Source organism: Melanerpes formicivorus, unplaced genomic scaffold (genome assembly GCF_026170545.1).
Source record: "Melanerpes formicivorus ecotype bairdi unplaced genomic scaffold, bMelFor1.0.p_v2 SCAF_42, whole genome shotgun sequence".
NCBI lineage: Eukaryota > Metazoa > Chordata > Aves > Piciformes > Picidae > Melanerpes > Melanerpes formicivorus.
The window spans coordinates 4,662,602-4,679,559 of NW_027142394.1; the positions used below are offsets into that span (position 1 = coordinate 4,662,602).

The window sequence follows — 16,958 nt, forward strand, 5'->3', positions numbered from 1 at the left end:
AAGGATGTCGTGGGGTATGTGCACAGACACATGTTCTTCCACTGTGCTCTTTGAGTGTGGGTGACTTGTTAAATTGAATTTTCAATTTCCTGAGCACTTTCTCCTTTAGAAGTGGTTGTCTTCTCAGGTAGTCTGCATGTAATGGTACACTTCTGCTGGTTTGCATGGGGCAGACTTTGTGTTTCTTCTCTAAGTGCATTCCGGGAGTAATAGGACTTATAATTGGCTGTAGTGATGCAATTGTTGAGGACAGAAGAGTTAAAAGAAAACCCTCACTTGTTTGGTGGTACTCTGGCAAATTGATACAAATAGCCAGCTTGTGATCTAGACACTCCTCCCTCCTAAGTGATGAATACAGAACAGAATCCATTTACTTTTGGCTATTTGGAGGGAAAATGTATTTAAAATGTCTAAGATTTCCAAGTGTAAATTTGGCTGTAGTGGATGTCAATAAACATGTCAAAAGGATTTTTATCCTGAAGCCTTGGTATGTGTTATAATAATGCTGTGAATTGCAGTAGCTCCAGTGGAAATCTGAAGTCAGCCTTCTGGAAAACAAGGGTTTAAATGCTTATTTTGACAGATTTTTAGAGCTGAGGCACAATCTTGTCTGCAAGAATATTCTTGTCTGACTCCTGAATTATTCCCCTTTATGCCTAGACTAAATCATCTTGCACCATATTGTGACACAGCTGTTTGGGTTTATTCTGAATTTTCTTGACTGCACTTTGTGCTTGATTCTAATGACATTTGTTATTAATGTGTAGTTTGCTTTCAATGAGCTGATAACTCTAGGAGGGGGGGAAGAGGAACTTGCCCTTCTGCCATTTGTCTAAAGACTTGCTTTAACTTTGACTAACTTTATCTGAGGAGAGCTCTCCTACTGAGAGCTCTGTAGTTTCTGTCCTACATACTGAACAGAAGATACTGTATGAGTTGGAGTTTAAATGAGTAAACCAGCTATATAGATGAACTGACTGAGCTTCTGACAAATAAAGTAATATCTTGCTGTAGTAAGTTCTGCTGCAGTTCTGCCCTGTATTGCACCCTAAAAAATGAGCCTTGAAGCTATGTGAAAGTCTTTGGATTTGAAAAGATTGGTTGGTTTGTTTATGATTATTAAAACAAAACACAAACCCAACTCTTCTACAGTATTTTGCTCAGCTTTCTGTCCAGAATGAAATTGCTGTCAGCTGGGGAATGCAGATGATCAGAGGGCAGTTCAGGTGACTTTATGCCCAAGTATCTCTGGTGATTTGGAGCAGGGAATACAAAATGTTGCAGTTAAAACGGGCTCTGGGGGCTGTTCATGCTGCTGAATCAGTGTGACTATATCACACACTGCTGTTTAATTGCTAAGTAGAAAAATTCCAATTAAAATAGTTGACAGTAAGACAAGTACAAAATTGATACACAGGAAGGCTGGGGAGGGACTGCTCAGGATCTCAGGTAGTGATAGGACTAGGGGGAATGGAATGAAGCTGGAGGTGGGGAGATTCAGGCTGCAGGTGAGGAGGAGGTTCTTCACCATGAGAGTGGTGAAGCCCTGGAATGGGTTGTCCAGGGAGGTGGTCGAGGCCCCATCCCTGGAGGTGTTTAAGCCCAGGCTGGATGAGGCTCTGGCCAGCCTGATCTAGTGTGGGGTGTCCCTGCCCATGGCAGGGGGGTTGGAACTGGATGATCCTTGTGGTCCCTTCCAACCCTGAATGATACTATGATACAGTGGACACCAACAGTTGCACTTCTGCATTTAGGCAATGGAGCTGCCTGTCAGACACTTCCTAAAAGTGGTGCAGCTGGGTGCCCAGAACTGCTTGAGCGCTTTCTTCAAAGCTGGTGTTTTTGCTCTCCCCCCAGCCCAGCTTCTCAGCTCTGAGCACAGCTCCTGGAGTGAGACCTCTAACTGCTGGTCTTCGAGAGTTAACTGCTGCTTAGTACAAAACACTTTTTTTTCCCCCCCATTTACTCTTAGAACAAACTTTGGGCCTGGCTTTGTGGCCCCCAACACTTCAGGAAATTGCAGCTTGCACAGGGTTTTTAGTTGCTTCATACAGAACATGTCAGTTTTTGGTCAGAATGCAAATGGTCACTTAAAAACTCAATGAGGGGGGGGAAAAATATAAGATGTGCAGTGCTTCTAAAAATCTGAGGACAAATGTCACATGAGTGTTGGGTTGTTTTTTTACCTTGGGAAGAGGAAAATAAGGAATGCTTAATATTATCTTGAAGGACATACTTCATATGCTCTTCCTAGAAGCCCAATTCACATGTTACTTTAGCATTATCTTGTCAGGTTTTGAGGCTATCTTACATTGAAAACAAAACTAAGCAAAACCCAAACAAACCCCCCCAAACCCCAACCAAATAACTAAAAACACAAAGTGGGATGGGGGGGGGGGGGCTGGACACCACCTCTGATTCTTGCAGAGGTTGCATTTTCCATGAGTAAATACACAGCATTGACATGTGCCACCCTAATAGAAGAGAAAAATGCCAATTCTATATGCTTTCACTACACACCCACACCCCCTTTCTGAAGTAAAGCAAGCATTGGTTTAAGAATGGAAGTGAAATTGAGCCATTGCAACCTCTTGATCTGGTTTGAGATTAGTGGAGGCATGAAGCCAAAAGATACTGGTGACTGCTGCCGAAAGCAGTGAGCTGTTGCTGTTCAAAGTGTGCTAAAGTACGCAGAGGAGCACTGAGGCTCTTTCTCTTTGCCTGCAATTGAGAAGCATTACCTTAATTCTTTTTAATCTTCCTGCTTTATGCAAGCTTTATAATCCTTATAAGGCATTGCTTAGGACAAATGACTGATGCTTGTATTTCAGAGCTCTTCTCTTTGCAAGTTTTCCATGCAAGGCAGTCCTTAGAGGCTTGCAGCTCATTGAGTTTAAGGGTTCTGTGTAATTGCTGCCTTGGTGAGACACTTGAAGTGTGTTCTTCCTGGTATGTTTATGTGGTATGTTTATTTACTAATAAAAGCTTTCAGTATCTGTCTCCATGTGCCCTGTGATGTGTGTTATCCCCACGCTCTGGCAGTCGTGGCTCTGTGTGTAAAGTGACACACACGTGGTTTTGTTCTCGTCTAAATCTCGGAGGAGCTTTAATCCGTCTGCCCTCTGAAATCTTCCCATGCGCTGTGAACAACCAGCACAATGAAATGCGTCAGACTGAAGACAGGATTGCAGCAGTTAGCACCTCTGAATCTTGCTATAAAATGTGTATTTATAACAGCATGGCAGTTTTCAGTCACAGCGCTTTACGCAATTGACAGTAACTTCATTCTCCTTCTGCTCCTTCAGAGTTTAGGCACATGATCTGAAAGAAAAATTTGTAAACCTAGTGGTGCTCTCCTTTTTTCCTTTGTTCTTTCTCCAGGCAGAATTAATTTTAGCAGAGTACATTTAATGTGTTTCTTTTTCTTTAATTTTTGTTGTAACTAGTTTTCTTGTTTGGGGTTCTTTGGCTCATTTGGAAGAGCAATTAACTGGGCCCTCTGTTGCTTCAGTCTCGCTTATAGGTGCTCTCATCCTCATGGAAATTCAGTTGAGGTGAGGGTGCTTTTGTGTGCACACACATACTGTCCTCCCTAACACAGTATTTCAGAGTGTGGAAGATATTTCCTGCCCTGAAATGTTCACTGTTTAAAGTAGCTTTAACAGCACAAAAATGTGAAACAAATGCTCCAGAGGAGGAAGGTTGTGGAAGAACTTCTGGAGAGGAGGGAAGGGGTTGCAAGAAGTTAGAAATGGAGAGGAGGGAAGAAATGAAGCGGCTATTTTAGGATTTGGGGGCAGTACTGCAGGCCCTGTGGAGCAATAAATGGGGCAAAGGGGAGAACAGTCAAGTGAGAAGAATGTGGAGTGAGTGGGAGTAGAAGCAAATTTATGTAATGTGCTGCACTGCCCAGCAGCCCGGTGTCTCCTGCAGCTGCCAGCGCTGGAGCTGTGACTGCCGGCGCTGCTGGAGCTGCAAGAGCACAGGCTCAGTTTTAAGTAGTGCCTTGTGTACCTCTGTGGAAATTATGAACAAAGCAAAACAAATCCCCTCCGTGCTGAGCACTATTGCAGAAATGATGCCTGTATTGCACTGGTGTGTTGTACAACACTGCCAGTTGTGTTTCCTCCCTCTCTTTTTTTTTTCTCGTCCTTTTTTGATAAGTGCTTCTCTAAGGGCTTTCACAGGAAGCTGCAGGCAGATAACCAAAGATGAGAAGTCAGTGTGCATAACTTGTTCTTTTTGAATACCTGTGTGCCATCTCTCGTTCGGTTTGGGGTTTTTTAGGGAGGGAATTGTTTTCTTTCATCGCAGAAAATAACATGCCTGCAGTCATCACCTACTTTTTGGAAGAGAATACAATATGAAAGATGGTTTAAAGTCTGCTTGGTCTAAACAGTGACATTACTGTGAGAGGTATTTTTCTCATGGCTTCTTATTTTTAGAAAGAATTTGAGAAAAGATGACTCTGGGGGGACCTTAGAGCTGCCTTCCAATACCTGAAGGGATCCTACAGCAAGGCTGGGGAGGGACTTTTCATGAGGTTGTATAGCAGCAATGGGATTAGAGGGAATGGTTTTAAGCTGAAGGAGAGTAGGGTTAGACTGGATTGTAGAAGTTCTTCAGTACAGGGGTAGTGAGACTCTGGAACAGGTTGCCCAGGGAGGCTGTGGGTGCCTCCTCTGTGGGGGTGTTCTAGGCCTTGAGCAGCTAAGTCTGAGAGGTGACCCTGCCCATGGTGATGAGGTTGGAGTAGATGCTCTGTAAGGTCCCTTCCAGCCTAAGCCATTCCATGTATCTGTGTTAAAAGGCTTTCAGGATTGTTATTTATAACTGTATAAGCTATTATTATAAGGAAATAACTTATCCAGACCAAGTTATCTAGTTAAAGAAACAACACACTGACAAACTTTTGGGACCTAGAGAAGGGCTCGATGCTGAAAGCTTGCCTGTTTTCTCCACAGTTAAATCAGGTTGTCTAGTTAAAGACATTACCTCTCATTGCAAGCATTTTTTTGTCTCTGGAGACTTGGAACAAAACAGAGTTGCTTGAAGATGGAAGTGTATTTCCTCCCTTAACAGTTCCTACTGAATCCTGCAGGTGTTTAGTCTAGGCGCTCTAGGGTTTAGCTCATAAATAATAATTTGGCTTTTAATCATGCCTTTCAGTTGAGTCCTCTTGTTACATCCAAGCTTTAACCTGGCTGATTACCATAGCATCACCTAAAATAGAGACAATAAAACTGAGGTTTCATGGCCTGAATCCACTAACTTTACTAAATGAAACTGAGCGAATAACTACAAACAAAGAATGTGAAAGTAGGTTATCAAACCACGTGATAACATCTGCTCCTTGGGAACATGAAAGTAACAATTTCTGTGTCAAGAACTAAACCCTGTTTAAGTGGTGTTTGAAGCTGACTGTAATTTTCTCGTGTGCCCAGGCTGCAGTGCATGATGTTGAGGCTTCTGTGCGAGGTGATGTAATTATCTGCATGCCCTATCAGAGGCAGGTATTTATATTTGAAAACTTGAGACTGTCATCTGGAGAATCCTTATCAAGATGAGAGCTCGACTGCGTGGGATAATATGCAGTTGCAGGAGAGGAGCCCTGGTTCTGTCCCTGAATAGTTTGCAAGATGCAACATGTGAAGTGGCGTCTTCCCCCTCCCCTCTTCTTTTTTTTAAGGAAGGAATGGAGAGCAAGGGTTACAGTAATCCACTTGGCTGTGATGTTGGCTAACAGTGTGCTTAAATGGGTCCAAACTGGCTTTAACAGCCAGTTATTTTCTCTGGGAGAAACTGAGGATGACCTTGTATGATAAAAAGAAATAAAACCAGACAAAGCAGGAAAAGCACTCCTGGGTTACCTGTATTGACATTTTGCAGCATTGTTGGGTCTCTTAGAATTTGACTGCTTGTCTGATCACCGGCTGGTGGAGAGCTCGGTGGTAATGCAGAATATTAGGAAGCGATAGTCTGGCTTTATAATGCTAAAGCTTCATTTCATTAATAAAGCAATGCTTTTTAAGAGGTGTGGTTGTAGCACAAACGCTGCAGATGCCAAGATGGCAGCAGGCTTTTCCTTAGGCTTCCTGCAGTGCAAATCAGTATCCCTTAACTGTTGTCAGCAAACTTCTGCTTCGTGCCTGTTTCTAGCTCACTGTCCTCCACCTGCCTTCTCTTACCTGCCTTTGTGCCTGGCACGCAGCCATTTTGTTCCATTTTCCCTTCAGACTCGCTATTCAATTGTACATCTGAAGAGTACACCGAGAAATAAATGCAGTCCTTTTGGCTTTACTGACTTATTTTGTGCTTAAAAAGAAAAAAAAAATGAAAGAAAATGCACTTGGGCTGAGAAGACAGCCTCACCTGTTTCGGTTGGCTGATCCCTGCCTTAGAACAACCTGTTCTGGGAGAGGCAGGCTGGAACAGCTTGTGGATGTATCTCCAGAGGTATAGCCTGCTAAACCTGTTTGCCTTGTAAAAGCTGAGGTTTCTGCTCAGGATTAGAAGTTATGGCTTCGATTTCATCTTCCTTACCACTGGCTCAGGGAAGGGGGAGGGAAAAAAAAAGTCAGTAAAACACCATCTTGTCATTAGGTCTATAAAAAGTCCATTTTGTTGTGATTTACATCACTCCTCTCCCAGAGCTGTTCTTTCTGAGGACAGATCTTCGTGAGGTTTCTGTGTGCAAAACCTTCCTCTAATATTTTTTCCATTCTTGCTTTCTAAAAGGATTAGTGCTGTGTGCAGGATACTGCCTGCCAATGGTGTGTGTGCACAGGATTATGTGTGAGCTCAAACCAAACAAAAACATGCACCTCTCCCTTTATAATAAAGAATGTACAGCCAAATGTACTGCATGTGGTCCTAATCATCACCTCATTTTCCACTTCAAGGCACTATGATCTCCACCAGATACAGGAGCTGATAAATGATGATACAAGCTATTTCTTTTGTTAATGATGTCATGTGTGATCTAAAACACCATTTCTGTGGGCTTGTTTGCTGTACTTCAACTTCCTCACTCTTTGAAGCAAGCGTTCCTGTCCATGCCACCCTCCACACCTTTTCTTGGTATCAGAAACTGTGCAGGAAGCCCAGCACCAGAAGAGAACTGTTGCTTCTACTCAACAGCAGCTATATTGTGCTGGTAATTCCTGCAGTTATGTCAAAGTTCCTTCAACTCCTTTGTTCCATGAACGCATCTCTGAAACTGTCCCCTTTGCTTTTGATAACAGCTCTTGGTATTCCTCCTTTGGACTGAATCATGCTTGGGGTAACCTTTAAAGACAGTAGCTGCTGCAGCTGTAATTTTTGACAGAGTTCGCAGAATAAATGGGCTCATACATGAGTAAGACTTCCCCAGGAGCTCTCCAAAGGGAAGCCCAGCAGAGTCAGCAGTGGTGCATAAGGGCTAGTAGCTGGCCTCCTTCCTTCAGAGATAATCATGAATCAATTTCCTTCATGATAGGAAGCACTGGGCTCCTGCTTGCAATGAATCCTTTTTAATTAGTCATAGGAGAGAAGTCCTAACCCCTTGTTTAAAGGTCTCAAAACACCATTAAGAGGAGATGAGGGTGCAGCCTGTGACCAAATTCTGCTTTGAATAATTACAGTGTTGCTCCCTACATGTCTCCTCCATATTCACTAGATACAGCATTCTTCTTTGCTGCTTGGCAGAAATGATTTTGTGTGTTAATGACTACATTCCAGCCTAGGGGTGGTGGCATCTAGGAGATAGCAAAAGTTCATTCCCATGTTTGTGTGAAGGGAGATGCTGCTGAAGTTTAGCAGTGGCTGAGCAGGGAGAAAGAAGCAAACCCTTTGTCAGCTCAGTAGTAGCTGCTGTTGGGGATGCCCAGACAGATGCTTGAGGTGGCTGTTCTGGTGGCCTCGAAGAGCGTGTGGCTCCATGTCCTGCAATGGCAGCCACGAAATGCTAATGTGTGGGGAGCAGGACCTGTCATTTCCTAGTGTGCTGGACCAGCCCCACTGATAAATATTTAGGGCAGATCAGATGGTCTGAGCACATGTGCTGAGGAGGAATGCTGTGCTTGGCTAAACAACCAGGCATTATCTGAGTTCCACTTTAAATATATGCTGTCTCTGTAATAACACTGCCTGGTTCTTCCAGATACAAAATTCCAGTTAATATGCTGTGTCAGTTTGGGCTTGCAAGTCCTAAAATATCTTATTAGTGATTTATGTCTTTCATTGTTGTTCTTTTTGTCATACTGTTATCTCTGCCCACGCACAGCTACCTAATCTCGCACATTTTGCGTGCTGTTGCTGTGGTTCTTCCGTGAGAAGAAAGCTTGGTGTCACCCAGAGAGCAGCACACGCCTAGCTCTGCGCTTTGAATATTCAGTATCTTGTGTGAAGGTATATCTGAATTTTATCTTTCTGGAGTGAAAGCAGCTCTCTTACCGAGAACTAAATTATTTCTCAAGATACCAGGAAAATATTTGGCAGGAACTTCGCTGCTTCGGTTGGAGCTTCAGAAAGCACAAAGCCTTGAAGAGAGCTGCAAGCGTTAAATGCTTTATCTTTTATTATCTTTATGAAGCTGAATAATATCCTGTACTATCTGTGTGCACAATGCTTGAATTAATTTTATGTTGATTAATTAAGGGGGGAGCTTTTTTTCTTTCACCCTTACCCTACTCCCCATAGTCCTGCAAGCCAGCTTCTGGTGGAGTTAGCTTCAAGCCTTCGTTAGCATAGCCTGAGCCTTTTGACACACTGCTCTGGTGATTTATGCTTGTGAATATTCATTGTAGTAAATCCAGTAGCTTTTCTGCTCATTCTGGTTTTTGGAGAGCTCCATGCAAGATATAAAATTGCTTTGTAGCCTCGAACTAACTCACTGTAGAGGTTCGCTGTGTTTGAATCCCTTTGCGTGCATGACCTCAAAGAGTCCCAGGAGAGCAAATGGAGCCTTGCTTATCAGAAAGGAGGACTGTATTTAAAAGGAGAGGTGGCAGGATAGTTGCCCAAGTTTGCTCTGGGTGTTAATACTAGTCATCTTCCACCCATCCTGACAGCTGTCATTTAGAGGGTGGTTAGGAGAAGTCTAAATTAGCTCTGAAAAGAAAGAGCAAGGGAATCAGAAAAGAGGGGGGAAAAAAAAAATCATGAGGCAATAATAGAAAACACTTCCAGAGTATAGAGATAAAGATAGGAGAGAGAACAAGGAGGAAAGAAAATTCCACAAGATTAATTTTCCTCTGTGTACAGTGATCAAAGTCTGAAAGTCTTGCATACTGGTTCCATTTCTGACATAACTTGGCGCTGTGGCCTGCTAAAGCCTGCTTCCCTAAGGGTGCCTTCTGAGAAACCCTATTAGTTCTGCCATTTGAGCTAAGCTGGAGTGAGATAACAGAAGGGAAGAAATGTATTAATTTTAGGGAAGGGAATAACAGATTCAGTGACCTCTATCTGCAAAAACAAATAAAAAAGAAGTTATTTCAATGTCTGTGTAGAATTAGATAGCGACTTTTTATCAGCAAGAGGAGATTTGGACATACAGCAGCATACTGAAGCGCCTTAATGCCGGCTGATGAGCTTGTTCAGAAGATCCAAAGCAAACATTTTGCTTTCTCAAAGAGGTTGAGGTTTGTATCCTTGTTGAGGTGCAGTGGCTATCACAGCAATTGAAGCAAAATTAAAGCATTCCCAAAGCAAAAGGGTGCACTGGAACGGTGCTTTAAGACTCAAGTGCTTGCTTACTGCTTTAGTGCTGTTTGAAACCTTTTCTTTCTGGCCCTTTGCCAACGTGGAAGGAGTTTGTTTTCAGAGCAATATTGTTGCCAGGGGACAAATGTTGACTGTGTTGTGTTTAAAATAGGCTGATATTAATTACATTCTCTTAGCTATTCTCCTTCTCTGGCTAACTTTAAAAGGTCTTTCCAATTTCCAGCGTGTTTGGGTGAGCGCTCAGAGCACGAACGCAGTGTCTCATCATTTACGTGAAGAATGCATTAAAGAACTGGCAAGAGCTGAACTCATTTCTGTGCACAGTTGAGATATGTTGGTTTCAGATGATTGTACTAATTAATGACATACAACAGCATTAGTGAATGCAGTGATTTTTCCTCCCTTTAGTCTGTAAACTTTAAGGCAATTGTCAGTCAACCTGTGCGGAGAGCTGCTTACTGCATTAGACCAGGGGCCCTGGGCAGCCTGATGTAGTTGGAGGTGTTCCTGCTGACTGCAGGGGGCTTGGACAAGATGATCTTAGAGGGTCTCTTCCAAAACAGTGTGATCTGTGACTCTGCAAACAGGCTGGTTTGCAGTGTGACATGGAGTAAAATCAGCCCTCGGGGTTTTCCAGTTCCCCATTTAAAATGTGACCCTAGTGTTTTGGCATTGGGTTTTGGTTCTTTCAAGGACTGGGCTGAGTTCTCTTCTACTGAGTAGTTTTGTGCAAGCCTCCTTGATCTGTGCTAGTGCTGGTGGTCCCAGTGATGGGACTGGGACTGTACTACCCTGCCAGAAATTGCACAGAATGGTTCTTTTCATTTGGGTTGTTGAGCTGATTTTTTTCCCAACCAGTTCCTGAAGACTGAGCCCAGCTCTTGTTTCTTAGTCTTCTGCTTCTTCCAAAGGTTTAGATTGTTCTGTACTAAGTAAAATGCCACTTTCTAAGTACTTTTGCTTAATAGTGGTTTAAGAAGTATTAGGTCAAGAGAGCATAACAGACATAACTGTGCAGAGCTCATGTTGGGGTGACAACCCAGCTGCCTTGCCCTGCTTGTGCACCGCCCTAGAAGACAGTAAAACAAGCTGAACCAAAGCATGTGAATTTTCTCTGCCAGCATTCTCATCCGTCCACATCTCTTTATAGTCTAGTTTTGGGGCCTTTTCATTCTCTTCTTGCACTCCTCCTTCAGTGGGATGAGTTCAGTGTGTCCTGTGATGCTCTGGGAGAAGACTACCAGTGAGGTTTTTTGAGTCTGAACTCCGGCCATGCTTGCTCTCAGTGCTGTTTGCTCAACAGTGATTGATCCTTCCTTGGAGCTACCTGCATGTGGTCTGATAACTTATCAACTTCTGAAACCTTCCTGGGAAGCTGTAGCCCTGCTGGGCATGGGGGAAGGCCAGCTTTAGTGGTCAAAATCTTGCTTTAATATGAGGTTACATACTTTTGCTAGCTATGAGTTCTCAACAGAGGCATGTGTTTTACTTTCACTGTTTAGACTATGGAAGCCAACCCTCCAACTTGAATCCTGATGTGAAATAGAATAGAATAAACCAGGTTGGAAAAGACCTTCGAGATCATCAAGTCCAACCTATCACCCAACACCATCTGATAAACTAAACCATGGCACCAAGCACCCTATCCAGTCTCTTCCTAAACACCTCCAGTGATGGTGACCCCACCACCTCCCTGGGCAGCCCATTCCAACGGCAAATCTCTTTCTGTGAAGAACTTCTAACATCCAGCCTAAACCTCCCCTGGCACAGCTTGAGACTGTGTCCTCTTGTTCTGGTGCTGGTTGCCTGGGAGAAGAGACTAACCCCCACCTGGCTACAACCTCCCTTCAGGTAGTTGTAGATGGCAACAAGGTCTCCTCTGAGCCTCCTCCAGATGAAGCAACCCCAGCTCCCTCAGCCTCTCTTCGCAAGGTGCTTGTGCCCTCACCAACTTTGTTGCCCTTCTATCTGCCTCTCAGCTTTCTTGCCACTCTGAATCCCTGTCTTCTGCTTTCCTGAAAATGTACTTTAATCCTCCCCCTTGTCTGGAAACTTTTCCTGGTAGAGACAAGCACTGGCTTACCATTTTCATAACTTGAGCAGGTCTCATTGCTTGAAAAAAAATGAAAGCTACTCATCCCAGTTGTTCCTCAAGAGATGGTCCTTATGTTCAGGAGTTCATGTTGACTTCCACAAGATCCATGTTATGCACAGTGAAGTCATCCAAGTTACAGTAATAAGTTGGCATTCAGTTTGTGGCTTACTGGGGAACACCACTAACTGCCTCTCTAAATCTGTGCTGTCTCCCCAGCTCTCTGTTTAAATAGCTTTGTGTTTCTGTTTGTTTAGACACCTTCAACAGGCATTTCTGAGTATTCATCCGATAATGACAGCGTGGGAGAAGGAGACATGGGCCTGGTGACCATGGCAGAGAGACTCCAGTGGAGGTCAGGAGTGGACACGGAGGGTGATGGAGCACGGCCAGCCAGTGAGTGGCTGAGGTCAGCGCAGGCACTGCTCCGCACCCCCAGCAAGCAGCCAGGCAGGGCCCCCCGAGCCCCCACTGAGTCCGCCAAGAAGAGGAAGCTACTGAGGTAAATGTGCTGTTAGCCCTAAAGAAAGGTTAATTAGTTTTTAAGCCAAATAAGCTGGAGGTGGGGAGATTCAGGCTAGATGTGAGGAGGAGGTTCTTCACCATGAGAGTGGTGAAGCCCTGGAATGGGTTGTCCAGGGAGGTGGTCGAGGCCCCGTCCCTGGAGGTGTTTAAGCCCAGGCTGGCTGAGGCTCTGGCCAGCCTGATCTAGTGTGGGGTGTCCCTGCCCATGGCAGGGGGGTTGGAACTAGATGATCCTTATAGTTCTTTCCAACCCTGAATGATACTATGATACTATGATAATGCCTGCAGAAAAGTAGGAAGGTATTTCAGGGATAAACACTTTAGAGATGCAGACTCCAAAAACTTAGGGGGATGTAAGCAAGTAACCAAGGCGAGAAAGAACTCAGCTGAGGTTTAAAAATCTGTGGTGAAAGCTCTTGATCTTGAACTTCTGTTTACAAATAGGTGTGGGTTTTGCACTTCTAATAAGGCTTTATGATGCCTTACAGGGATGAGTGAGAGGACATACTTTTGGTTGGTCTTGTAATCACTTCATTGCTTTGTGCCTCTCCAGACAGTCTGCAAAGATGTTGTACCCAAAATACTGTAGGATGAGCAATAGGGCTAAGCAGTGCAGGACAGAGTGGTATTTAGGCAAAGGTGGGTTGTAGTGGTTAATTTGAAGTTGAAATCTCTGTGACAAATTAAATATGTTAAAAAGATAACTAACTGCTGGGGAGAAAAACAACCAAGAAAACCCCAAAACCCATCACCACTGTGGCCGGTTGACGTTGCCCCCTTAAGAAAGGGAATATGGTGGACGGAAGTTGGTAAACGGAAGGAATAGTCTAAACTAATTTCATTGGATGAGTGGGAGGAAGCACTTCTGAGCTGGGACTATACTGGACATTTCCAGCACTTCTCAGTCAGTCTTGCTTCCGCCTCTTCTTCAGGCAACAGCTTTCTGTCCTGGGCTTTCTGCCAAGGCTTCGGCCTTGAGGCCGATAAGATACCAGGCCTGTATATTAACTCCTTTCCAATTAACACGAACTGCTTCTAACTTTTTTTTCCTCTCTTCTCTTTCTCTTTCTATCCCATTCTGGGGAAAGGGGGGGAAGAGAGGGGAGAGCGGAGGTGGGGGACCCCTCTCTGCCGAGAGGGATTACTCTCATTTCTGTGTTACTCTGTTGTATATCTTTGTATATATTGTAGATATTGTAAATTTGTAAATAATCCCCTGCAAACCCTACATCGCTTTGTAAATATAGCTCCACTGCTTTGCTAATTCAGCTTGCGAGTTTTTTTTTCTTTTCCCTTCAATTTTTTTTCCCTTTTACCTTACAAGGGGGAAGGGAGGAGGCTTCTCGGCCTTACCCCTTCCACCCCACGACATTTTTTTTTATTGGCGTACCCAACGTGGGGCAGATAATTAGTTCAATTTATTACTTGATTGATTTAGTGTTTTCCAGCTGAATTAGCAAACATGAAGGTATTGTGGTTTGTGGAGCGATTATTCTTTTCAATTTTTGGGGCTCTGGTTTACAGGTATTGTTTGGGTTTGATTTTGGATTACCTGGGTAAATATTTGGTGCAGACACTTTATATGTGGGTTATGTATAAAGTTAAATTATGGTATGGAAAATGTATTAATTTGTTATGGCCAGTGAGATACAGGAATGTTACCTCCACCACTCTCCCAATTGAGATAAAGGGTTTTAAGATTCCGCCTGAGGAGACAGTAACTTTAGGTGATGCCTGGGATCCAAAGATGATTTATGTGATGTGTATAATTCTGCTGCTGGTGATAACTAATGTGTTTTCTCTGTATTCCTTGTGGCGAGAGAAAAAGGTGTCCAGGGCGTGTTTTGTTATTAAAACTAGATCAAAAAGAAAACGCCGTGGCTCTCGATCAGTCCCAGAGTCATCTAGTGACGAGGACTGTGGAGAACCCGTGTCAGTAAAAAAGAAGGCTAAAAAGTTAACTGGTAAGGCAGCTCTAAATGACTTTGCTGATTCTGGCAAGCAGCCAAGGGCATCAGCTGGTATCAACATGGCGCCTACTCCTTCTCCCACTCCTTTTCCTTCTTCTTCTTCTCCGTCGGCCAGTAATGGAGCAACGTCACTTCCACCCACTCCCTCGGTGGGACCGGAAGTCACTGCCCCAGCAGCTGATTTATCTCAGGACCTGTCAGCTTCCATTAAGGTGGCTGTAAATTCAAACACAGCTCCAGTCAAGATGGCTCCTTTAAAGACTAGAGCTGGAAAGGGCAAAGATGGAGAAGAAGAGGAGGAGACTGATCCTGGTGAGGGGCCCTCTACTGTAAAAGATCCTGCTCAGGAGGAAGAGAAGGTTTGTTTTAAAGATCTAGCTAACCTAGTGAGATCAAAGCAGGATAGAGATGAAGCTAGGAAAGCAGCTGGCAAAGGTGGTTCTCAGCTTAAAGAGATCCTTAGGAGAATGACAGCAGGATTTTATGGGCAAAGAATTCAGGGAGATGAAGAGGAAGATGATATTACGGACTGTTCATCACCACGGGAGGAATTGAGAAATGTCCGTAAAGATTTCACCAGGGCAGATAAGGAGCCAGTTCTAGCTTGGCTTAGTAGGTGTTATGATACAGGTGCTTCAGCTCTAACAGTTGGAGACAAGTCAGCAGCTCAGTTAGGAACTCTCTCGAGGGACAATGGAATAGATAGACATCTAGGCGAAGCTCTCGGTAAGGTTAATCTGTGGATACGCCTTTTAATAGCGGTTGCCCTGAGATACCCTTCCCGAGATGATCTTCCATGGAATCCTAAACCCTGGACTACCATAGATGAGGGAATTAAGCGCTTGAGAGAATTTGCTGTTAGAGAGCTACTCTATGGTGAACATGAAACTCTGAATCCTGATGACGTTCCTGTGGGTATTGGTCTTGCTAAAAAGATCATCAAACTTGCTCCTTCTAATTATGCAAACATTCTGGCAAGCAGAATTGTGTCAAGAAGTTATGGTGGAGCTTCTCCCACGGTTGGCCAATTCAGTGATCAAATGAGACAATTGGAGGATAGCATGACACGTGGTTCTTTGGTTTCAGCCATTGAAACTCTGTCTGGAAAAATTGAAAATTGCATGAAGGATCTAAAAGATTCCATATACCAATTGGCACAGAAGGATAATTTCAATTCTTCCTCCAGGTGGGTACAAGTCTCATCTGTGAGGAATACACGTCCTCCAAGGAGGTCATTCCAAAACAGGACATTCCAAAACAGGTCATTCCAAAACAATTCCAGCAAAAACCAAGCAGTGTAAGCTTGATGTTCACAAATCCCTATTTCTGTAACTAATTACAGTGCAGAAACTCTCACTTGCTATACTGAGTTAATGAAAGCTGCTTTAACTTAAATGGTGTAAGTGAAGTTATGCCTCAAGCTATGGAGACTGCAAGCAGTGCTTCTGGAGATGTCTGTTGTACTTTTAACAAGGTGGTTCTTCCTTTTCTTTTTTCCCCTAACTGATTCTATGTGCAGTTATCAATTAATTGTTTAAGAATAGAATAGAATTAACCAACCTGGTGAATTTTATTCTATCAATAGACAGAAGGATGTTCTTCACAGAAAGAGTGATTGGCCATTTCAAGGTGCTGCCCAGAGAGGTGGTGGAGTCACCATCACTGGACATGCTTAGGAAGAGACTGGATGGGGTGCTTGGTGCCATGGTTTAGTTGATCAGATAGTGTTGGATGATAGGTTGGACTCAATGATCTCAAAGGTCTTTTCCAACCTGGTTAATTCTATTCTATTCTACTTCAAAATGCTAACTGAGCTAACGGATTAGAAAGTCCTGATTACTGAGGATCTCTATACTTAAAAGTACTTTGCTTATGCAATCAAGCTTTATTTTTTTGTTGCTTTAAAAACACATAGACTGTGCTAGGTCAGACCAAAGCTGTAACACCTTAAAGTGTCTGTTAGTGGCCAAAAGGAAATAAGTATGAAGGTAATAAGAACAGGATAAGCATATGGTGGTATGTTACCCAGGTGCTCTTCCAGCTTTCAGCAGTTTCCTGCTCAGGAGCTGTTTGTTACCCTCAGAGGCTTCATTGTTTTGTGAATTTTCCCAGTAGTTTTCTGAAGCCACAAAAACTGGCTGCTGCAGTAACATCCTAGGGTGTAAGCATGACTTGAATCTGCACCCGCCAGCTTCGTCTGATGATCTCCACTATCTGCAATCTTAGTGCAAAAATATCTTTTCCAGCAAAGATACTCTGAAACAAGCTTTTAAAATAGACAAAACCAAACCAACCACAACTGTATAGAATGTAATCTGTCTGGAGTGGCCAGAGGAGCTGAGTCTGCAGGACTTTTCACTGTGGTTCCACCTTGGGTTCCTTTGGGAACAGGAAAGCAGGCAGGAAATACCTTAGTTATGAGTTTTGTTTATCTAGTTACTTTGCTTGTCCAGGTAATTGTCATCTCTTCACTCTTCCTGTTCAGGACATTCATTCCTTTGTCCCTGTCCCATCCTTCCTCTTACTGTTGATGGAGAACATTTTCATTAGTGTGCTAACTGTGGATAAGGATCTGCACCCTTGATAGGAAAGCTCAGGTTTTCTGTGCAGAGGTCTGAAGGCTGGTTTGGGGAAAGCTATGTCAGCATCTTGACAGATGAATGACACCA

General features: G+C 43.6%; 1 protein-coding gene across 2 annotated transcripts in view; it reads left to right on the plus strand.

Moving 5' to 3' along the window:
- Positions 1-16,958, plus strand: part of SPIDR (scaffold protein involved in DNA repair) — a 201,768-nt gene that overhangs the window by 35,768 nt on the left and 149,042 nt on the right. For both annotated transcript variants that reach the window (XM_068158790.1, XM_068158791.1), the window contains one exon: positions 12,052-12,296. In XM_068158790.1, the coding sequence (XP_068014891.1) occupies positions 12,052-12,296 (245 nt within the window). The remainder of the gene's footprint in view (positions 1-12,051; positions 12,297-16,958) is intronic.